This window comes from Branchiostoma lanceolatum, chromosome 3, assembly GCF_035083965.1.
Source record: "Branchiostoma lanceolatum isolate klBraLanc5 chromosome 3, klBraLanc5.hap2, whole genome shotgun sequence".
Taxonomy (NCBI): domain Eukaryota; kingdom Metazoa; phylum Chordata; class Leptocardii; order Amphioxiformes; family Branchiostomatidae; genus Branchiostoma; species Branchiostoma lanceolatum.
Genome location: NC_089724.1, coordinates 16,228,566 through 16,253,076, shown reverse-complemented (window position 1 = coordinate 16,253,076; position 24,511 = coordinate 16,228,566). Strand labels below are relative to the sequence as shown.

The 24,511-nt window shown below is 39.0% G+C and overlaps 2 protein-coding genes across 9 annotated transcripts in view; one reads left to right on the top strand and one right to left on the bottom strand.

The window, feature by feature from the left end:
- The window catches only part of LOC136430616 (prominin-1-A-like), a 42,448-nt gene extending 24,230 nt beyond the window's left edge, over positions 1–18,218 (top strand). For 3 of the 8 annotated variants that reach the window (XR_010754910.1, XR_010754911.1, XR_010754909.1), the window contains 23 exons: positions 503–566; positions 1,785–1,874; positions 2,350–2,555; positions 2,777–2,918; positions 3,433–3,509; positions 3,778–3,857; positions 4,094–4,246; positions 4,704–4,830; positions 5,161–5,309; positions 5,984–6,096; positions 6,275–6,402; positions 6,787–6,876; positions 7,245–7,322; positions 7,610–7,663; positions 7,772–7,852; positions 8,466–8,534; positions 8,783–8,872; positions 9,050–9,165; positions 9,652–9,687; positions 12,658–12,699; positions 16,299–16,404; positions 17,170–17,216; positions 18,142–18,208. Coding sequence is in view for 3 of the 8 variants with exons in the window: in XM_066421365.1 (XP_066277462.1) it covers positions 503–566; positions 1,785–1,874; positions 2,350–2,555; positions 2,777–2,918; positions 3,433–3,509; positions 3,778–3,857; positions 4,094–4,246; positions 4,704–4,830; positions 5,161–5,309; positions 5,984–6,096; positions 6,275–6,402; positions 6,787–6,876; positions 7,245–7,322; positions 7,610–7,663; positions 7,772–7,852; positions 8,466–8,534; positions 8,783–8,872; positions 9,050–9,165; positions 9,652–9,687; positions 12,658–12,699; positions 14,631–14,654; positions 17,170–17,176 (2,016 nt within the window). In the remaining 5 variants the exon portion in view is untranslated. The other 5 variants (XR_010754912.1, XM_066421365.1, XR_010754913.1 and 2 more) reach the window with 5 other exon arrangements.
- A 158-nt stretch (positions 18,219–18,376) lies between these two features.
- On the bottom strand, positions 18,377–23,959 carry LOC136430618 (somatostatin receptor type 5-like). The gene has a single exon (XM_066421371.1). The coding sequence runs from the start codon at positions 23,608–23,610 to the stop codon at positions 22,144–22,146; it is 1,467 nt and encodes a 488-aa protein (XP_066277468.1). The 5' UTR covers positions 23,611–23,959; the 3' UTR covers positions 18,377–22,143.
- Positions 23,960–24,511: the final 552 nt, after the last annotated feature.

The window sequence follows — 24,511 nt, the reverse complement described above, 5'->3', positions numbered from 1 at the left end:
CTTAGTAACAACATAGTACCATATTTGCGTACAATCCTTATTTCACCCGATTGCAGTAACCTTTAGACATTCTGTGTTTGCAAGGAATTCTCACGCACGATTAGAGACAAAGTGAGCTGCTTTATGCTTGAAGACAGTTGTTAACGTTCTGCCTAAGGAGTTTAACACGTCAGCCCAACAGACCTGGCTGCTTTGTCCTTTGAATGTCTGACACTGGAACTATTGTTTACCTGTGAAACTAGCAGAACATTTGCTGAGCAGAGGTAATCTTGACTGGTGAAAATCCTTGTCATCTGACGCCGATGTAGAGATGATCTTACCACATTGTGTATTTTCAAGTAGTTTCAGTTTGACTGTACATGTATGTTTCCCTTTTTTTGAGTGCCAAGTACAGCAGTCATACATGTACATAACACAAATAATGCAGAAGTCGTCTAATTTAGTGTTTGAGTTATGTGCTGTGAGTTCTGAAAGAGTCTTTACGTTAACTTTGTTTCTACAGCAATTGGACTACATCGTGGACCAGTATGACACCATGTCAGGGGCAGTCAACTATGACCTGGACAGTAAGTATACAGGAGTACAAATTAGGTCAATGAACTGGTGACACGCACACCTGTATCATGATCTCCTTCATGATGTCATGTTAGCTGTGTAAAGTTGTAAGCTAGCCCCGAACCAGGCAAACACAATAATGCAAGCAACAGGATTAAGTATTGTGAGACAGTAAGAAACTGTTAGAATTTGTATTTGCAGCTTCAAGAAGGGAACTTAAGTCAACAAATTTCACCCTCCAAGGGCATGAAAGGGCGAGCAACTTTGCTAAACATCTCTTATGGCTCGGTACACAGTAGACTCTGTTTACATGACAGCTAATCACTGTCTATCTTCACATCAATGAAAACAACTAATGACCCATAGAAGGTGTTTAGGCAATAGGGAAAACAAACATTTTAAATGCCCTATCACCACACTTGTCTGGTACACACCAAGCAAATGTATGACCCATGATATATAGAAATGACACTTGCATATAATGTAAATTCAGTTATTTCTGCCGGAACTTGATTTGAAAGTTGGAGTGGGAAAGGAGGTACATTGTAATACACAGCTAACATGACATTGTAGTACACTGTGCAGAATTAGTAGTACGATGCATTATTCACGGTGTCATGATTTTGCTGTGGAGAGGTCACCATGAAAGCTGCGAAAGTAAAACATTGCAATAATTCTAAGATTTACAGTATGCTGCTGGGAGGTACAAAATTTGTTGTGATAAGGTCGTGTTGCGCAAACAGTTTTAGACTTTAAAATCATTCAATCAAAATTAATGACTGTACCTACTTCATGGACATACATTGTATGTTTCATAGGGCACAGGAGCCAACAGCAACAATTTTATTAGTATGTAAGTTCATCTGAGTTGGTTTGATAATAAGATTTTATGCTAAGCCTTATTATATAAAATTCTATGCTACCAATTTTATGGAGTACAATATACACTGTTATGTTGCATGAGTGTGTAATACTGATGTCCTCGTGGCGCAAGCGGTAATGCAACCATGCTGCTTCACCATCTGATCAAATTTGTCGGATCTTGGGGCCCGAGTTTGAGCCTAGGGTCGACTCCAGTTCGCCTGGCCTCAAGCGTCGACTAAGCCTTAACGAGAAGAGAAGGGGTGACCCGGTGTGCTTAGCAAAAAGATGCGAGCCGTAACAAAGCCACATTGCACTACCACTAGCTACATGTACTTAAAAAAGTATCATGCATTGTTATTGTCCAGATATTGACCAGACACTGGGAGTGACTGTCCGTGAGCGCTTGAGGCCTCAGGTGGGGACAACTGTCAATCAACTGGTGACAATGATAAACGGTAAGTCCTGTAAATTTGTTTAATTTCTTGGGGACCTGATTTTGAGGACAGAGGGAAAAGGATATTTCCACAGTGTTTGAAGGTTGCAGTTGAAAAAAATTCTTGCTGTGCACCCAAATTTTTTTGGTTGTGTGCACCAGTGCACTTATTTCCAAAAATTTATATTGAGCCCTGAAACTGTGAAGATAAAACCACTGTAAACGTTGAAAGATTCCCCTTGTTTATGAACCACAGACAAATCATTGATTAGTATGACTGTTATTAGTTGCATGAGTGAGGTCCTTGTGCCCATAAAAATGTATCTCTAGTCTCCAAGAGGACTTGAAGTCAGATACCTTCATGTTAAATTCTTCAAATGCTTTACCCTTCTCTTGCCTGTCTGCAGAGCGTACTCTTAACATAACCTTCCTTTCATGGCACCCCTCAATGAAATTGTATGTACATGTAATATGTACACGTTTGTTCCTCCTCGTAGCTGTGGAACCAACAAGGGTGGCCCTGGTTGAGGTTCAGACAGCACTGAGCCAGCTCCAGGTGGGGACGCAAGACCTCAGCACCGCCCTGGCTGACCAGAGAAACACCCTCAACGCCACCTTGAACTTCTGCGACCCGTCAGATTCTGTGTGTGTGAACTTGAGGAACGACGTGAATCAGCTCAGCCCTGGAGGAGACTTCAGTACAGTGAGTGCTTAGCGTCAAATTGTATCTTGACATTTGATCATTGATGTAAATTTGATATTGTAGCTAATATCATGCAGTGACATAGGCATTTCATTAGCTAACAGTATAGTGATTGTTGTAGGAACGTAGGACAACTGTGTAGTCTTGTCTTGCAGATTGGCAAAGTGTGCTTAACTATGTTGTCATTAAGTTGTGGCCGTTTTTCATGTTTCCATCATTAGTTGAACGACGTGAACACGGAGCTTAATGCGCTCAACACCCTCTTAATGTCATACGACATCCCAGCGATCGCTGACATGGCAAACAGCGCATTTGAGGGAATTCCTCAAAGAGTTCAGAACTACTCAACTGATGTGGTTGCAGGTATTTTTCTCCACTTAGCTTAGAACCATTCTCTGGAATTCTTTACTTCGTATGTATGCATGTGAAGACAACCTGGTCGGTAAAAGAGCTCTTTGTTTTACATTACATAAGTTACATGTATGTGACAAAGGGGAAATGGCTGTGTGTTAGCAATCCTCAAAGTCCTTGGTTTGACCTAAGTTGGCACATAGAAAGCTATGATGTATATTATACAGCCAGACTTGGTCTCAACAACCTCTCAAGGAACTGAGGAAAATGGTTGGTGACTGGGGGTTGCTCCAGACAAAAATTGGAAAATTGGACATGAATGTTTCAATGTGGCTATGACTGGAGATAGTTGGCTGTACAAGGTGGTTGGCTGGCCAGACTTGACTATATTATGTACTTTGACTTCACAAGTCGTAACAATTCAGAAGGTTTTATCTACCATTTTCGCAACTATAGAAAGTTAGAATTGTGCACAGAATGGTTAATTGTCAGTTCAGTATGATAGCTGTTATCTTGTTGTTTACAGATGTGAAGAAGCTACTAGCAGACAATAAGGATGTGTTCGCCAACCTGTCAGCCAGCTTGGATGGACAAATGAAAGTGGTAAGAGTAGTAACAGTACTGAAAAACCACAGGTTCCAAATCAATTTAAATCAATCAGATTCAAAGTAGTCTGTATAACGCAAACTCCGCTGTCTGGGGCTTTTATGGCCCCTCCTCCTCTGGGGATGGGCACTGTTGGGTCCCTGAATCGCGATTCAATCAGGCTAGGTTTAGAGTACTACATACATGTACATGGGATCTTGTCTGTCCATCTCTTTCCTTACACTGTAGTAGAAGAAATGGGTTTGTCTTTTTCTTTCCCTCTCAGATTGCAAATAACACAGAAGTGTACCAGGATGCTGCCACCCAGTACCTGGTGAAGTTTGTCATCCCAAACAACATGTACAGGTAAACTTAGAGAACTGCTTTCTCATGAAATGCATGTATCGCTAGTAATGTATCACCAATTTTCTTTAAACTAAAATTAAGATGTAGCTAGAATTACAGTCAGAGATCTCATAGGTTTAAGTGCAACACCAGCTACAGAAAGGTGAAAATGCGTTTTTACAAAATGTACATGCATGTGCTCAACTGAATGTCCTTGTTGTTGATAAGATTTTTTCAGTGCTGTGTTTCTGTTGTAGGTGGTACGCAGGGTTAGGGCTGTGTTGTCTGGTTCTCCTGGTGGTAGTGTTCAATCTGCTGGGCCTGATATTCGGCCTGTGCAGCTACAACAGCGACCACACCCCCACCACTCGCACCTGCGGCTCCACCACTGGAGGAAACCTGCTCATGTCGTAAGTGTCATGTCCACATGAATCCGAATGATCTGTTTTGCTCCTACCAAAAAGTCTTTAAGCTTTTGTACATGTTTGATACTTTGTTTGATAACAGAATTATCTGAGGCCTTAGAAAAAAATGTTGTGTTTCCATAGCTACTGACCCAAATTCGTTAAGGATCACAATCGGAAATACAACATTAATTTTCCAAGGCCTGATGACTGTCTGCATTCAATAGATGGTCTTTCGATTACATTTTTTCTAACAACCTACATTTGTACATACTAGGTTACTTTCAAAAGATGTTTTCTACAAAAACTGTTTTTAAAGTGATGAGCATTTATGTAGTAGAAAAATGGATTAATGTGAGCAACTAAATTATTATTTCATTTTTGACATAACAATTTTACAATGCAGTTGATGTACGAGCTGCTAGGTGGTGCTCTCACACAGCCATTTTCTTTGAAATCGCAGGTCTGTTGGCTTTGCCTTCCTGTTCTGCTGGTTGTTGATGCTGCTGACGACCATCTTCTTCCTGGTGGGGTCGCCCATGGAGCGCTTCATGTGCCGACCTCTCGAGACCCAAGAGATATTTGCTGAGGTCAGTAGCTTTCAAGAAATTCATGATACGTGATATATCATGAAAAGCAAGATACAATGTATCTGATGTCATTTTTCATGACTTGAAAGTACAGTAGATGGATATTTTGAGACAAGGCCAAATGTATATATAAAGTTTACCACAAGTCCACTAGACTCTAATAATCAATTACTACTTGACACCAATAATCACGACTTCTTGACTCTAATAGTCAGGATAACTGGTAGTTATCTTGATTATTTAAGTTACCTGGTAAGCTTTTAATAAAGAGTTGTGATGTGCTCAAACTTCAACTTACTACCTTCTACATCTACATTTATATCTTCGTAGACAATTGACAAGCCGTACTTCTACAAAATGCCAATGAGTTCCGACAACAGCAGCCAGTCTGGAACACCAGCTCCCAGTCCCAAGTACCTGCTGGGACAACTCCTGCTACAGGATGATCAGATTCCCATCAAAGCAGGGGATGTTCTACGGTAAGGAAAGATGCTGCAAACTTTAAGTCTAAGATACTGTAGAATAAAAATTAATGCAGAAATGTTTGCTGTGGTTTTATGTTCACAGTTTTCACAGCGACCGTTTCACCGCGAACTAAATAACTAAAGCCACCGCAAAAATTTGTTTCCAATACTGTAGCAGTATGTGACTATAGCGCTGCTGCGAACTTAAACCACCGCAAACACTCCATTTTAGCCTTAGTGCAAAAAAAAACCCACGCAAACTTAAATGCATTTACAGTAACCTATCAACTGTAAGTAAATGTGAAGGTACGCAACTTTTGCAGTGCAATTTGGAATGTTCTCCAGTCTCTGATAGTCTTGATTTAAGTATTTGCCAAGTCTCTAAGGCTTCTTACATGTATAACTACTTCTTATAGACAGACCAGTGAAGGGCATGACTAGGAAAAGAAGACCTGTAAATAGATTGTAGATGAACATACTTTTAGATATTGTTGATCCACACATATGTACATCTATTGGAAAGTACTGTAAATTCATTTATTTTCACAGCAGAAAGGAGGTTTTTGCAATGTTCTAAGATTGCGTTTGAAACAAATCTGTAGTACAGCATGTTGATGTCATTATGGATTCAAGCATTGTCAAAACTTGCAAGATGCGGAATGTTTAACAATTTCTTGTTTTGTCTCCAGGAACTGTTCAGAAAACAAAGGCTTGCTTGCTGTCCTTCAGCTAGACAGGTACAGTTTTGGAGGCCTTAACACAACAGACCTCCTGAACCAGATCAACAACATCAACATTGATGGTAAGGCATCATATAACTTCGTAATATTTCATTTATCATAGCAAAGAGTTTATGACTGTCAATGTTATTTATGACAAAGTTTTATTTATAAATGATAAGATTGAAAATTGAAATATTAGTATTATTGTTACAAGTATTAGCAACTGCCCAAACCAAACTGTTTGTTTTGTGTTAACAGACCAGCTGGACCCATTGAACGTGGATTTCTCCACGGTAAAAGTTCTTGACCAGGACACCAGGGACAGTATGAACGAGTTCAAGGACAGCGGGGTGTCCAACATCGACTTTGATGCTTACTTAGCTGAGGTAAAGTATGTCTTCTCTAAGTTACTCATGTTGGAAGTTCAATTAATAACTTGTTCTTTGCTGCTCTGTAGCAAAGATGGCTTATGAGCACTTTTCATAGAATACTGTAGTTTCTTTTCATTTCATTTCTTGGTATCTCATCATAATAATCTGGATGAAGATTTGTCTAGATATTTCTTGCAAATACAATGTAGACATGTTATGAGAAGGTTTTACATAGACATTTTTATTTCATGTTAACATTTAATATAAATATTTGAACAATGTTTCATCACTGAAGAAAGACAGCGGATTCTGTCTGAAACTTTTGACTGTTTCAAAATTTTATCCAGTTGCTTGAGTAAATGTCATTTGGTGTATTTGAACCAAATTGTCTTTTCACAGGTGAACAAGGGTCTGACTCAGGTAGACCTGCCTACTTACGCCCAGGGCCTGCGAACTGCCGCTGACAACTTCCAGCCGGGATCAAATGTGGTGAGTTAAACAGACAGTAGATTCACATTTGTCAGCCAAATTCAAATAAGGGAGTCAGTAAAGCAGAAGCAAACTCCACGTTTGTCATCCTGAATTCAGTAGTGAATAAAGCAGACAGTAGTAGCTCCACATTTTCCAACCAAATTCAATCCAAACATGTACTATCTTCTTAATATACTACAGCTAGATAATTCTTTTATTGCATGTCTTCCATGTACATAATGTATCTCTTCTAACATATTGTTTTGTTGCAAAACAGTTTACAACCTTTTGCAATACAGTTCCGCATATGTGACACTGTAAACATGTTGGCGATTCCTTCGGGGCTGTGCTTATTATACCTTATTCCCTTTATGACCCTTCCTCAGGAAACTGGAGTGAGAAACAACGCCGACAAAATAGATCAGTTACACACCAGCAAGGTTGTGCCCCTTGTGGATGATGTGGTTAGTAATTTCTTTATCATTATTCCTTACTTGATGAATCAATTAGTTAATCAATCAATGGGTTGATAAATAACCTTAATTTTGTTGGCATTGATCAGTGCATTTCACATTTGTAAAAGCAGATATCAGCATGAATTACAAGCCTAAGGGAATTCCTATTTCATTGACAGTAATCTGCATTTCGAGATATGAAATCTTAAAGGAGATTTTGCATGTTTTCCAACTTCTTCTGGTCAACCTGAGAGATATGATCTTGATGTATTTGGTGTTTTTCTTTCATCATTCAGGACACGCTGAAGAACAACATCCAGCAACTCAAACAGACAGTTTCAGACCTCCAGGTAGTGTAGACTTTGATACTTGTCTCAATTATTGTTTACAACTTAATGTACTTTTCTTTGATAGTGTTGCCCTTCTAAGTACTTACTAAGTATTTGTTTTCTCACCAGACTACGATTGACACCCTACTGACATCTGCACAAGATGCGGAAACCTACCTCCAGACTGAGGGTGGAAATGTTGTCAAGGATGTAAGTGGCAAATACTGTGAATCTGAAATGTTCATGTTGCATTTATGTTCGCGGTTTTCGCGGGGACAGTTTGACCGCAAACTTAAAACCACTGCAAATATTTTTGTCCAATACTGTAGCAGTGTGTGACTATAGCACTGCCGCGAACTTGAAACCACAGCAAACACTCCATTTTCCCCTTAGTGCGAAATAAAAACCACAGAAACTTAAATGCATTTACAGTACTGTGAATCTGAAATGTTTGCTGTGGTTTTATTTCAGCGTTCTCTTACCGCAAAATCACAACACCAGGAATATGCATTTTGTAATTCTACTGTACTGGAGAGTTATTTCAACCAGAAACTTCAAGCACAGCAAAAACCTCCGTTCCCCTCCCACTTTGGAATTAAGTTCCAACATTTAAATAACAGTACTGTTTGTATAAGGTTAAGGGCATAGCAAAATGCATGAGGGGTTCCTGTTTTTTTAGCTGCTATTATTCATTATGTATGGTTAAGTTCAGAAGACAACAACTATCCATGAATTATAAGTGATAGAATCTGCAACAGTTTCACACACACTATGCCACTCAGTTTTAACTGATCTGTCCCTTGTTTGTTTGTACCGTTTACAGGAAGCCAAGACGTATGGAAACAAACTGTTGGGATATGCACAACAGTTTGCTGACTGGATCATGGTCAGGGTAGGGATCCTTTCAATATTCAGATCTTCGCAGTAATTCTCTTTAAATGGTTTAGACAGGCAATTACATGTATTGGTTTGAAATACAGGAAAAAGCATCATTCTGTAATTGTAACAATGATGAGTTGTTGCCACCTTGGAAGGATATGTTTTTGCAATGTTAGCAGTTAGGAGAATGAGACATTGTGCTGTTGCAATCAAGACATTGTCACCTATGTTCTTTAACTTTCTCTCTTATCATCCTTTCAGTTTAATGAAGATTTTGGAGGCTGCAAGCCTGTCAGTGATGCTTACCAGTCCATCGTGCTACTGGCCTGTTCGTACTTCCTGGATGCCTTTGTAAGTTTTTTGTCTTATTGAAGAAAGCTTACCCTACATATGTGCCAACTGTTGATCTAATTCAAAAAACCTTAGAACAGAAATTTCCACATACATTGAAGCCTGCCACTACAATCCAACACGACCCGCCAATAGCTGATTATATTTCTATTCTTGACCTTTCCTTGTTTCCTCCAGAATGGTTTCTGGTTTGGTCTGGGCTGGTGCCTGCTGTTCTATGTCCCCTCCATCATCTTTGGAGTCAAGCTGGCCAAGCACTACAGGAGGATGGACTACGAAACAGGATACGATGAGTGAGTGTGATTGTTTGTAGTCAGTTGCCCTTTACTGTTTTGTCTCATGATTTTTTTTTTTTTCAAGGATGGAAAATTGCATCGGTCAGTTATTTTTCATAGAAAGTTGGATTTTTTTCAGAAAAAAAAATACTGGCAGGGGGCAAGATGATAAGCAGAAAATATAGAGGGAGGTACCAATGTTAAAGTGTGAATTTAATCTCTTGCAGCAGTTTACTTTGCATGCAAAAGCCAACTAGATTTATGCACTACATTTTCATAATACAAAGATCACTGTGTGGTACATGCTTAATGTAGATTTAGCCAGAGCTTAATGCAATTAAGTATCTATGAGATCCATGCAATACTACATTTGTACATGTTTGTACTTAACACAATAGGTAATGTTCAGGTAACTGAATGGTTATACTGTAGTTGAGTCTGTCCTATATCCTTTCAATTGCTTGGTCCCAACACTGACCAACTGACCATTTGTGTTGTCCACAGCTATGACTACCGTTATGAGAATGTGCCGATGTCCAAGTGAGTGAAAGTTTAGTGACTGACCTTAAGCATACTCATCTTGTAAATCTATAACCTACATGTAGTATGATTATCAGTCATGTTTCAATAAGAAGTATGATATACTAGTTGTAGAAGGTATTCCTTAAGCTTGTGTATGTAGCAAGAAAAGAATTAGGTATTCTGCAAGTCATTGGAAGATTTAATTGTTGTCATGGCATCTCTGAACAATATTTGTTTTTTTATGACTTTATTTTTCTTGGCACTGAAGTTGCAGTTACATTTTGCCCTTTTTGTTTGATCACCATGAAAAATCTAACCACTCTTTTCTTTCATTTTTGCATCACTGGAAATCTAACATTCAACTTTTTTTTTTATAATCCACGTTAACTTAGAAATTGTGTCATTTTTTCATACCTACAGTCTGAATGTCTCTATCCCTCGGGTTGAGCGCACAGGCTTATGACCAGGCAAGCACTTGTGGATTTTTTTCCGTTCATTTTTCCCCTGCATGTGCCTGTTTACCTTTTGTTTTTATGTTTATTCACTTCTTTGTCATGTTCATGTACACTTCATGCATGAATGGTACATACATGTAACTGTCTATCACAGCCTCATGACCTATAACCTATGACTGCATCTAAATGCACCTAACTCTTTAATATTTTTGCACTAACTGTCTTGTGGTGCCCACCTTACATACTGTAAATTCGTTTCACAATAGGAGTAGAATGGAGATATTTGCGGCGTCGGAACAATACTGTACCACAAAAACACGTATTCACAGTGTCATGATTTCCCAATGGAGAGGCACTGCAAAAACCGCAAAGATAAAACCAAACGTTATGGGAAGTTAAGTTCTCAATGGTGATTTTCTAGAATCCTTTTCTAATCACACCAATAATGAAGCAAAGTTAGATGAACATTTCAATCATTAGGTTTGTCTGCAATTTATTATTTCTTGTCGGAAAAATTGCTACTTTATATATTCAGAAACCTCTCTAATTTGCATGTGCTTTACCTAAAGGAGTTCTGACAACTATCAGTTACCAGGGATCTTGGCTCACTTGACCCGTCTGCCAATGGAGAACATGTTGCCCCCTTCCAGTCTAAATATAACTACATGTAGCAGGGAATTTACAGCATTATTTTCTGGCAAATTTGTTGCTTCGCTTCCTTTCATAATGCCATGAACCCTGACAGTTCCTTGCCAAAAATCCTAATTCTCAGTGTGCCCAAGGAGGTTTTATATATCCTCGGTGCGCCCAAGATGGTAGATGTGTGACAACAATATTGAAGATGCAGTTCCAAAGCCTAGTTAGTATGTGAAAGTTGTGCATTGTTGTCGGCCTGACAGTACTTTTCTGGAAATTTCTGTTTGACTGCGTCAAGAAAGTTGTGACATGAATCACTGAATTATGTATTGAAAAGCTCAGGAAAATAATTGGTTTGGGCAAGGAGGTTAAAGAGGTTTGGGTTAGGTGTTGGGTCTCATTATAATGATACAAGTATGCAAAGTTATGTGGAATTGAATTAGTTTCTACAGGCTGTCCTTTTACCACTTGTTGGCCCTAAATACCTTTTCTCATCTTGATCCTTCAAACTTGGTACTATTTTTTTCTGCAAGGAACATTGCCTGACAAAACGATAATGTTTTTGTCTGATTTTTTTTTTACTCAAAACAATTTGAGAAATATTTAGTTCCAGCTTTCGCAAAGACAAATTGTTCCTGCAACTTCTGGGCAGGTAAAGCTAGGCTGTACCACAGATATTAGTCTTCTTTGTTTTGAAGACCTCAGTCAAGACAACAAAATATCTTTGTATGTTCCTCTTTGTCCAAGTTCAGCTGATCTGGCCTTTAATTCACAATCATGTATAACGTCTTTGAAAAGTGTCCCCAATAATACATGATGAAGACTACCCTATGTGTGATAGACACCGGAGACTGTTAGTAAATTAAAGTGAAGTGAGAAATTTCTTTTTTGTTCCAGCGCCACCACCCCCAGCCCCGGCTTCCAGAAGGCATTTTTCTTTAACCCCAGCCGAGTCCGAGAATCCGATCTTTGACAATATAAGGCAAAAACACTTTAGGTTTATCTACACCTAAATCTAACAGCTTTCCTCTTGAACCTCCCAAAACTTTCTCCTCTCTGGGTGCTGCAGTGCTCATGAAGGGTTCATCTTACTGGAAAACTCTTTCAGTACGAATTGCTGGGTAGAAAAATAGCACTTTACTGTTAATCGAATTAAACCTTTTTTTATAGCACAGCTGTACTTGCTTTCTGAGAATGGCAAAATGTAGCTGCAACTTCTGGGGAGTTAGAAATATTTTTAGTACATTTTTTTAAAGTAGCACAGCTGGGCTTTTGTTTATAAGCCGTTTCATAAACTACACATGTGCAGGAAGATGCATTGTGGGTAATATGTCAAAGATGAAGGCCCCTAACTTGTAGACAGTTCTTGTCTTTACCATGCTTGATACCATGTCCAGACATGTTTTGTTTATGTCTCAAGGGCATTCAATTTTGACATATTACCCATAATGTATCTCACTCCTCATGGGCAGTTTAATCCACTAGTCAGCTTGTGTGTAGAACCATAGACATGGTTGGCGGTTTTCAGGGATATGCAAATTAGTATAAGAAGTCCTTTGAACGACATGTATCTTAGTCATTATTGTCATATGAATGCAAAATTTGATACAGAAAATTAGTGTCAATCACAATTAAATCTTGTGGAATTCTGTGAGCTGAATAATCACTTGCACCAGTCTTTCTCTTGCCTAGCATGGCTGGCAGAAAACCCTCCTCATCCCTTTTTGTGTATTTCAGGCTTTTGAGCTGTTACTCACGTGTACCTGTACATGTGCATGTACTGTAACTGTACAAGCCTCTCTTAGTTTTAGGGGTATTGATTATCCTATGCTCTTCCTTCATTCCTGTGTGTGTGGAAGAGAACTTGTAAGAATTAATTTGGTGCGTTACCTTTCAGTATGGACAGGAAACAACCCTCTGCTCCACCCGCTTGGCATAGGTAAGAATTTTGCCTTGTTTTTAGATGATTCTGATGCAGTTATACACTTAATCTCGTACATCTGCTTATATTTTTGCTATTTGTCAGAGCTGTAGACGATGTGTAAACTTCAAGAGTAACGTTACAGCCCCAATATCTGAACATTACGATATTATAATTTTTATGTAGTTGATGATTTTCCTGACATCTATGGTGTTTTTACTCACAATTGACTACAGGTTTTATTACTTAACTTAAACATACATGTAGTTGTGTGAAAAAAAACATGTTGGCTATATGATAACTGCATTGTCTTGTGTTAACCTTTGTCTGTGACTGTTCGAATAGTAGTAATGTCAATGTATGTTTCACAGTACATGTAGTTAATTAATCATCAATCTGAACCAACTTTCCGCCCCTTCCAGTCTAATTAAATCATGCATCTGCATGGTAATCAATCTTCCCATCTTCATCTTTCCTGTGATATCATTATCAAACAAGGGCACCCTATAATTAGGAGAGTGTCTTTTAACAAGTTAACCCTAACTTGCAGGAACAGAAACGCCAGGAAATGTTCACCAGAATTACTGTATATTGGGAAATTTTGGTGTTTGAATATTTCACGTGAATGACTGCTTTACCATACACAGGAACTGCCTACAGTAATTGTGTAATACAAAATGAATGAAGCAACTGGATACATTCTCTAAAGTAAAGAGTCAATTTAAACGTATCAGATAGCATCATTAGCGACTGATGCTATCCAACCATCATCATGTCCATATCATCCAGCCTTTCGTTCCTTAGGATCTCTTTGCTGTCCCCTGTTCTACAGTTCCAGTTTCTTTATTTGGTAGTGTCTGTAGATTAGTATTTTGTTGTGTCGTGTAGAAATCTTCCTCCTCTTGTTTAGGCCCCTTTGCCTTTGTCTGTCCTTTTTGTAAACCTGGTGGTCTGTACACTAAGCCTTGGTTGTTGCTTCTATGCTGCCCCCTTCTCTGTTCTGTCTTCAGTCATGATTTTCCATCAGTCAAGATGTTGTATGTAAGTTTTGTGATATCTTATGTCATGCTTCATCATTTCTATGAATATATTCTCTGCTGTTATTGCAGTACTTCTTCTGTAGGACTATCATTTGCTCATCATCTTGGTTTCTTTTCTTTGATATTCCTTTCTTATATCCAATGATATCCTGCTCATGCCATGTTCCAGTAAGGACTCAGGGCGCCCTATGTTTCGCACCACTTCTGTCTGTGAGTTCCGGCTCTCTCCCCCTCATTTCTTTTCTTGACTTTGCCCTTCCACTACTATATGTATATGCACTTCTGAATTAGTTGTAGTAGTCACTGTTTCCACCTCCCCTATCTTAGAACAGGCAAGATCCCTGGGTGATACTGATACATGTATTTAACATTTTTTTAGATAATTTTGGACAGCATCCTCTTTTTACCTTTGCCAAGAAGGATAGTCTCAGAAATGGGTTTCTTCTTGGCTTTGGGGATTTTCTTTTATTGAAATCTGCTGGCCTTCACTATGCTGTGCTTCAAAACTTCACAGTTGTTGATATTTCTGTCCACTGTTGTCTGCCATATTTAGACAAAAACTGCTTGACTGATACAGTGCCTCCCATTCCAATATAGCAAACCTGTTGTTATTACCCCCTCCCCCTGAAAATTGACCGTCTTACTTAATATTTTGTCCTTGACATCATCAGCTGAATGAACATCAACCTTCAGCATGCCAATGCCTGTACAACTAAGGCATACTGAGGCACACTTAGAATGCTGTAGGTTGAATGTTGCACCATATATTGGAACGGGAGCACATGTACATTTTCGGGCTTTTCTTGCAGGTAGTGTAAATGGTTTGTAGTAGCTGCTATGCATGTGTTGGTGTTGCATTGGTGTTGGGATCCCGTCAGTAATTCCTTGCTGTTCTCCCCTTGCTTACAGAGCGGTGCTCCACAAGGCTCCGAGGTAGGCGTGCGTGCCTGCCCCTTTGCTTTCCCACCAAACACACACACATCAGCTGAAGTAGATTCAGTTGTACCCACTCCTATCCATTGTAAAAGGTTCTTGAAAGAAAAACAAAGCTGTATATAATACATTTCCTGACTTCAATTTGGGTTCGGATGTATACATTCTGTACTGTATTTTGAATGTTGCGGCGGATGATTTTGATGGTCATGACTTGATCTCTACCTTTCGATCCATGTATACCATGACAACCAGAATCAACAAATCATGAACAATGATTGTGTCAAAATTTCCCAATGTACAGCAAGATTCCATGTGTTCCTCATATGTATAAACCAAAAGTATGTAAATGTCCTTGTAATACCAGTTTTGTGAAATTCAGAGTGAATTGTTACTTAGTAGCCATACCATAATCTTATTTGAAAATAAATATTCGCAGTTTAAAATATGCTCAACACTGTTCATGATACATTTCATTTACCATGATTCCTCAAGAGCAGACATGTCATTGCTTGCACCCACATACCCTCTAATCCCAATTTTGATTTTAAAAAGGTAGACCAGTCAGTTTGAAGCTTTTGTGCTAAATTTAACTTCCCCAAATGAGTACCAAACTGCCAACATTCATTACCATTTAGCATGCCATTTTCACGTGTGAGAATTTCAGCCACTATTGAAAGAAATGTAACCACAAGTAACAGATGCTCCAACAGCCAACCTGCTTAATATCATTCCATGCAGCTTTCTACCGACCCCTGTATTATCATAGCGTCTCTTTGCAGGAATATGTTTTCCCCTGCCTTTAGTCATCACAGAAGCCAGCAGGTGTAACGATGGATATCTCAGTTGTGTCCTTGGATGTTGGTCTCTTTAACCTGCAACAGTTCTAGACTCGGTGAGCTGCAAAATCTGATGAAAAAGCACCTTCTCCATACCAGTGCTGTGTCCTGTCCACGGTGCTGAACATTCGGCTGTTGTAACTTCAGCCTTCCAAATGATGAAAGATTTCATCTTAGTTCAATGATACTTACAAGATAGTTCAGAATGCAGTTTACCCTTCATTTATCACCTTAAGCAGTTTGTAATCTGACACAAAAATAAAGGCCAAGGAATTTTTTTTTAAACGAATGTACAGAAAAGTCCTACCAGTACTATTAAGGAGGCTGCCTCCCTAACTGTACAGGTATGTGATGGTATCCCCTGCAGCTCCAACAATGTGGGTTTGGCTGCATCTTATAATAATGCAGAGATTCAAAGATTTTGCATACTATACCCTTGGCTGCAAAAACATGTGGTAGGCTATTCATTGTAACTACCGGTATGAGTACAAACATGTAATGCAACGGCTAGACTGTCCCTTGGGACTATAGCTTTAGGAAAGATATGCTAGGTACCAGGCTGTTCCACAGATTACACAAATGTGCTCTGCTAAGTGCTAGGCTATCCCATGTAATTACATCTGTGCAGCTGCTACAGAGAGGAAATGCTAGGTACTAGGCTGTCCCTTGTAATTACAGCTACAGAAATGCTAGATAATAGGCTGTCCCCCAGATTTCACAAACATGTTATGCTAGGTGCTAGGCCATTCCCTGTAATCACAGCTACCTCCATATGTGACGTGGGTTTGTCTGTGTCTGCTGACAGACCAGAGATCACTAGGGGTTGGCAGGCCGGTCCTGAGGAGGTAGAAAGAGAGTCTGTGTTGTGAGCTGTTGCTACTGGGGGGAAGGTTGAGTGTTGGAGCTCGCTGGTACGTTGGTCAAAAATCCTTGCCTGGCTAACAAGGAATGCAGGCTGTAAAATGGCAAATACCCGAAAAAGCTGCTATGTGTGCTAGTTAACCCTTTGCATGCAATGGGTGACTCGGCACCTCCGAAATGGTGTTGGTACATTGGTGATTAAGCATGCTAAATGTTAAGGCTTATAAATATCAACCTGTTGAAACAAACGAGTTACATCCACACCGTAGCATTTTTCCAGCCACGTCATATATGTCTGCAAGCTGCTGCGAGCAGTTAAACCTACAGCTCACAAATTTATTTCTGTTATCTTAATTGTCAAAAAAACACAAAAATGTCCTTGAGACAACATCATAACACCTCTCACAGTCCTGTGCAGGTAGCATGACATGGCTGCATCTCAGAGTAACAACACTGAATCATCCTGTGCTATGTTGGCCCTGTTTCCCTCAACCAACCAAATCCCCTCTTAGATGATACAGTTAATACCTGCAACGTGTCCTTTGTCATTTGCATGGTAACACATCAAAATTCCTTTGTTTTAGCTTTGGATGCCTATTTGTGTTTGCCCTGTATGCAAAATTATAACAACACAAACTACCGTGTACAAATATGATATTGACTCATGCAAATGAATGAAACATTTTACAACATTTTTTACAACAAAATGTTACAGCATAGGCATGGATAAACATCATTATTACTGTGCGAGTGATGTCACTTTTTGTTTACTTTTGTTGTTGTTTACCACCTGTTTGTTTACATTCCATGTCTAGTGAGTAAGAGAGGTTGCAGTTCTACATTTGCCCTCCATGAACACTATGTAAGTTCAGAGTTTTTCTCATCTTTTTTCTTGTCCATCTTGATTATTACTGTCTCTGATTGCCACATTCTAGAAACCCCAGTTTTCCATCTGTCAATCAATTATACCAATGTTTCAGATATAAAAACCTATAATCTATACTATAGTATATGGACCAAAAGGTACAGTACTAAGTAACTGTTGTACGTAAAGTTGTTCATATTTGTTTGATATGACAAGGAGAAAGTGGCAAAACTGTGGCTTTTAGAAGCATTTTCTACATCTTATCATATGGGTAGTACACAATCTCACTACAGAAGCTATAGTCAAAAACTTAGACAGTAAGGCACATTGTTGTGCAAAGTCAGGTAATATATCTGTATGTACCACTGCATGATGTACTCTTTTCTAATGTACCTGCTGTCAGCTCCCCCCTCTCTCTCTACTCTATCTGTCGGCCATCTATTAACATGAGGGTAAGGAGGCTTGTGTTCGATGTTGTGATGTGGCTGTGTTGTGTTGCTGATTGACATTTTCTATCACTTTATGACTTTTGATGTAAACAAGAAGAGAGATTGAAGGTCAAACAAGTGACTGCCAAATAAGCATGATCATTCAAAACATCTTCGAAAAGTTTTTCTGAAGTTAATTTTTTACAAAACTTTACAAAATGTCACTATTTCAGTCAATGAGAGGAAAGGAGAGGGATGAAAGAAGAAAATTTCTTCCAAATTAAAAAGAGGTTTCAGTCAGCAATTGTTATTGAAGTTGAGAAAACTGTTGGACTGTTAATGATTTAACAGAAGTGCTTGTTAGTAGTTTTGTTAACAAAAGCTAGCAATTGCCGTTGCCTATAAGCTATTACATTCCAATTTAGCTATTTATGTCTTACGCTTCATCAGACACTTGTCCTAACATTGCCCCCCTCCCCCTTCCTTCCCTTCAGGAGCAGAGTGGGAGTGGTGCACCACTTGTAGGCCGTTACCAGCGAGTAGACAACTCCAGCACAAATTACGCCTTCAGTGCCTTACACCGCCCCTCTCCCGCAATGTCCTTCTACAGGTGTAAGATGATGGTACTGTAGAACTGTAGTTTCAACCCTGATTTCATGACACAGTGGACCAACTGTGATGTATAGAATGACAGCATTGCTTGAATGTGTAGTTTGTGTATAAAAAAAGTTGGCAACACCTCTGCGGTAGGGCCAATAGTACCTTATTCTAGTTTTGATGAAATTTAGCCATGGTGGTAAGTTGCTATGAGTAGAAATGTAACGTTACATGTGTTTTTTTATTGTGTTTTGTGATAGCTGGATGATTCCAAAATGGCAACTGTCAATCTAAAGTAAAGTCTAAGAACAGTATTAATAGACTGAGTGTAAAACGGGACTCACCTTGAGAAGTGTCTCAGAGGCGACCCTCTCCAGTATTACTCAGTGACACACACCAGTTCAGGTAAAAAGTATTTACATATATACATTTCTACATTGTGTATATAGATATATATGTATAAAAGAACAGCAGAACTTTGGAAAGTGCAGACTTAACAAACATTCACTACAAGAGCCTGATCCAAATCCTTGTGATTTTAATTGTTTATTGAGTAAAGCTACATTGTGTCCTAGTGGGAGCCAACAGCCTGAATGTTAACAATGATCAAGTATTATGTTGTCAATAGTATGCTGAAAGACACCTTGATCATTTACTCATAGAAAAGAGAGATTTGGTTAAATTTGTTGAACAAAATCACGCCTAAAACAGCCAATTTATACTAAATCTGAAAAGGTTTATGAAAAATCAATCATAGCAAAAGGGAAAAGACACCAACATTCTGCAATGTAGAATCCAAGCCATGACAAAGAATGAATTGATGATATCAAAAGTTTGAGCCACAAAAGAGCTCAATCTGCTTACTAAGTAATGCTGGTAAATAAGCTAGCTTACTGCATGGAGAAGGTTAATAGATTTTTCAGTATGCAGAGCTGACTGTTTGCTAATTGTTAAAATGAGATAGATTTTTCGGGTATAATCTATGGTCCTTTTGCCATAAGATAGATTTTTATTCATGATAAGATGGTTGCATTCATATATCAAATAGAGTCAGTGATGTAACTACAGAATATCATATGTTGTTATCATAATATAGTGATTGGGGTTTACTTTACATTGTCCTTCGAAAGTGGATTGATATTCATAGGTGTGGACTAGCAAGGCTATTAACAAGTAGGAAGTAGGATGTGTACAGGCTGGATGAAAATCACAAAATTTCAACACAAATTATGGTAACTTTGCTTCAGAAGCACTGTGAATGAGATTTGTACATAAGATAGCATCATGTTTAGCATGTGTGTTTTCAAAGTTGTACAGAAAACAGTGGATGTGCTTTGGTGTATTTGAATGCTGATATGATGGTCGTGATTTGATAGCTGGAGTAAGAAAGTAAGAGCAGGAATTCAGTGTCTGCTATAAAAATGAACAGAAAAAAGAGATTATTAGTTCTTTTCAGAAACTTATGGTGATTCCTTTAAATTCATATTTTGTATAAACTCACAGACTGATTTCTTCTAATATTATATTAATGATGTTGCTAGAGTTGCCTTTAATTTCTTTTTTAATCTTAAAAGAATTGTAAATTTTATGGTAAATTTTGAGGCTAAGTGCAATTATTATTAAAGATCTGCTTGCTGCATTATAATTATTCTATTCTCTTTGTCTACATGGCGCAAATCATTATAGAAATTACATACGTAGTTGCAAATTGCAACTTGTTGCAAAATAAGTTATCACAATTAGTAGACAATGTAGACAACGTTTTTCAGGCTCTACAGATCCTTATGACTTTTTTTATCATAGGATTTTTGGTTTTCAAATTCTCTACATGTTTTAGAACTCTCAATTTGTATCTTCTTTGTACCATTTAGCAAGCCCTTTGAAGAGTAGACAGCTGCATTATCAACAAACTACATGTACCAAAACCTTCACCTCCATGACAACTTTGAACATAAGATATTTCTGAATGGAAAGGCCAAAACTCTATCCTAATGGGCCAGACACACTGGAAAGGTTAACAGACTTAAGGAAAGTGTGATGTTCCCAACTGATTGTGCATTTCTAAATGGACTGTGCCATGTACAGACTACAAATTGACTTTAAATAAAGCTTCAAGTCTGGTGGCTTACGCTCACATCAGTTTTTCCCTTTAATTTGTAAATGAAAACGCATGTGAAGAGCAGTGGTTGTGATCACATCATTATATCCATGACCTAATTCTGCTGATAGTTTTGAAATGAGCTTATGTAATTTAATGATTGAAGGATAATGTTGTAGAAAATGCTGCATGCGTCTTGGTGTTTGTATAGATTTATGATCAGGTTTTGAAAAAATGTGATATTTGCCCGTGTTGTCAACGATGTGACAGTTTGAACTTTATGTTTGAATCTTTAGTGATGGTATTGGTACAAGTCAACAGTAGGTCAAAGGTCTGCAAAAGATTGATTTGCTGTTAGTAGCAAAACGAGTAGCACTATACCAAGTACTTTTGAATGTGTTGTGACTATCCACTAGAATCTTGGGGTACAACTCTAACCACCAAGCAGTAACATAAAAAGGACAACTCTCTATACAATACATGTAAATGTAGTGTTGGAAGGGTATTCCTGTGTCTGCATTTGACAAATCATTACTTCCATATCCATTAACTGTTCTTTTTCAAAGGTTTGATGTGCAAGACTTATACATCGATACGTACCATGTGTTGCGGAGAGGCTATAAATATAAGGGTTAATGCACATTGACAAGAAGTGTGTATGATGTGAGAGTTTAACATTTGTGTGTATATTGTTGAGTGATGATGTAGAAAACTAGCCATAGATTGTAAGTTTCTGGCAAGGTGTGCTGAATGTTACAAAGTGGATGGGGTGCTAGCACTTGCATGACACGTTTTTGAACAGCTATGCGAAGCAAACAGTATGTCCGTGTAATCAAATTTTATTTCTAAAGAAATGACAATTCTATTTAACAATATATGTATAATTCACGTCTGTTTATCAAGAGTTTCATGCAAAAACTTGAAATTTGTATTTTTACTTGAAATCTTTTTGTTAACTAGTTCATGGTACCATTTAACAGGCTTTCTGTTTACACATTGTTCAACTTAGCACATATTTTGGGTCAATACTAATGACAAAGTAAGTATTGTTTATAGCTCATTGACACTGTCAAACACATGTGCAGACTGCTAATCTTTATCACATCATTTGTCATACAATACGAACTTCTGAATCTATTTCTTTGAGCAGATGAAATGATCTGCATTATACCTGGCATGTACTATGTTATGTACTGTAAGAGTTTTTTATTATATTTGCCATTTTTGAGAACCACAAACGCATACAACAGTGAGCTCCATGCCTGGTGGGTGCAGAGGTGTATTTTTGTACTGCTGTTACCGGTTGTAAAATAAAGGTATCAATAACAACATTTCTGTCTTGTGTGACATCTTATTATTACTCTTGGGATATATATTTATAGAAAGAAGTAAGTTTTGAACTTTAAAATTCTTACAGTTCTTAACAAATCCAGGTACTTCTATAGTCTAGACACTACTAATTCGACTGTGCGTAACATGTTGGCATGGTGTGCTTTAATACAATATAAATGCCTGTCTAAAATGAAATTGACACATGCAATGTACTCTAGATTTAGATATTCATATAACAAATGAAATATTGTGTTGGTTTACTATTAGTGAGGGCGCACAGAGACCAATTCAGATTTTCATTATAGTTACGTGAAGGTAAACAAATGTGCAATGCATTAAGAAAGTCTCTAATTTCTGCTAAATATTAACGTTTGCAAAATAGCATCGATCCTAAAAGAGCTCACTATTGTAAAAATCATATTTGTTAGATTTACTGAGTAGATATCTCTTACTGAACGAGCAATGCTTTTTACAGGCCACTATTGGTCATTGCGGGACTGGATATCGTCCCAAGACGGTTACAACAACAACAGGTGGATACACACTTACAGTTACACGCCGCTCGGAACATTTCCCTGTAGTTCTGGCTTAACAACGTGTACATGAACGGGTTCAAACAGTTGTTGAGGTAAGTCAACGCGAAGAGCCCAAACTCTAACCTCTCGAATGTTTGAAGAGTCATTCCGATCGTTGAGAAAGAGTGTGTTACCCGAACCAGCCACCAAATGTAGTAGGGAAGATAGGAAAACGACAGGACGATCAGTAATACCAAGACCATGTGCACGACCTTTCTCTGAACGGCGCGAATGCGGCGCGACTCGTGGCAACTGTCCCGTTGTTGGGCATCTCGTCTGGCGCTGTGTCGGGAAAGCATGCAACAGTAGAGAACGAAGATCAGAACTCCAAGAGACCCCATCACTACGCCGTAGACGCTGTAGTATACGGATAGCCAGAGCTGGTCGGTGTGCCAGTCGCAGTGGTTGTCGTTAGCTCCGTCTTGTGGTCTTAGTTTCCAAAAGATGAACATAGGAAGAGACAGGAACACAGCCAAGACCCACGTCAGAACACAGGCTAGCCGCGCTTTCCATGCAGATCTCCATCGGAGAGACTGTAGCGGATGAGCAACCGCTAGGTACCGTTCAACACACATCGTCGCTAAGGTCAGCATTGAAGCTGCGAGCGTGACCATGTATACGGTTTGTCCGCACACGCAGACGACATTTCCTAGGGGCAGCAAGGCGTCGAACGCGTCCTGAGAAAGCATGAGTGGCGCAGTGAGCACACAGATGGAGTCAGCCACGGAAAGATTCAGGATGTAAGAACTGATGATGGCAGAGGTGCTAGTTCGTCTACACAACGTGTAAAACACAAGGGCGTTCCCCAGTAGTCCTACTGTCACAATCGCACAGACCACTGTTATGGCCAGCTCGGAAGGAATAGAGGTTATGTCTGCAAACTCTCTTGAAATGTTCAACGATGTGGCGTGAGTTGTCAGGAAGACTTCCAAGTCCGCAGGAGGTGTCCACTGCATCTCCGGATCCGAGCAATATTGGCTGCAGTTTCTTAGAGTATTGTGCCATAAACTTGTATAATTTTGGAAAGCCTTTGCGGAAAATCTGTCTTGATGTATGACGTTGTTGGTATTGTTGGTGCTGTTGTTGGTGATACAGGAACTAGCTAAGAGAAGCACAACTTTTCCTAGAATCTGTTCAAAATTCCCTAGACATCTTTGGATGATATGACAGTTCCCGCTCAAACGACTCGCTGCAGATATATGATTCAGACAAGCCGTACAGGCTTGGAGACAAGACAAGCCCGTCCTCGCTGTATGTTTTGCGACTCCCGAATCCTCTTTGGCTGTTCCTCTCCACACCAGTAAAGTAACTAGTACGAGAAAAATCCGTCCGCCCATCACTGAAAAATGTCGCCCTCTCATTTTCAGTCCTTAAAAGAACCTCATAAATACCTGATGCAAACAGTGTGCTGTACCGAACTAGGAAATTTGATTTGGAGTCAAAGTCAATTCTGTCCTTGATGTATTCAATAGCGGTAATAGAGTTACATTCAAGTAAGTAACATCATTTGCGCGAGCCAGACGCCGATATCCTTGTCAGGCTGTGTCCAAATTGCATCAAATGTGAAGAGGACACTCTTGTCTACGAGTTTTTACCTTTTTCAGCAAGATAGTATCTGAGTCGTCTCTTCTTCAAAAGACAGAAACCGTCGCACTGCGTGTTCCGAATGAGAGTCTTGCCCGCCTGTTTTTGGTCGCCACAAAGATTGGAAGTACAAGAAGTAGCACAGTTCTTTCTCCCACTCCTCCAAAGAACAAGTATAGAACGCCTGATCAACGCGACCTAGTTTTCCGATTCATACTCGAGTAAGAGCTGCCGTTTTCCGTGTAACTGAATCCTTTTTCGCACGTAGCTGAGTCCCAGGGCTCCATTTGCCGTCACTTTCTCACAATTGTTCATCGATCACGGAAACAGATGGACTGAACATACGAGGCGAAGTGTGCGCATTTTCGACACCAAAACCTTTCTGAGAATAACGATGTAGTCCTGTGAACTAGTTATGCACGAAACAGCTGTAATGCATCCTCCAGTACAAATCCTCCGGGGCTGGCATGGTTGGTGTCCATTAAATACTGGTTTCGCCTGTTAGAATGGAGTTGCTCAGTCCAAGGAGGTTAAATATATTTAACCTCCTTGCTCAGTCTAGTCTCCATTTTGATGAGTTAATTGACCCCTACAGGTCAAACAAATTACTCCACTTTAGATATGTCTATTTGGCTGAGGGATTATCAGACATGTTTCACAAAAAAAGTGCACTAATGT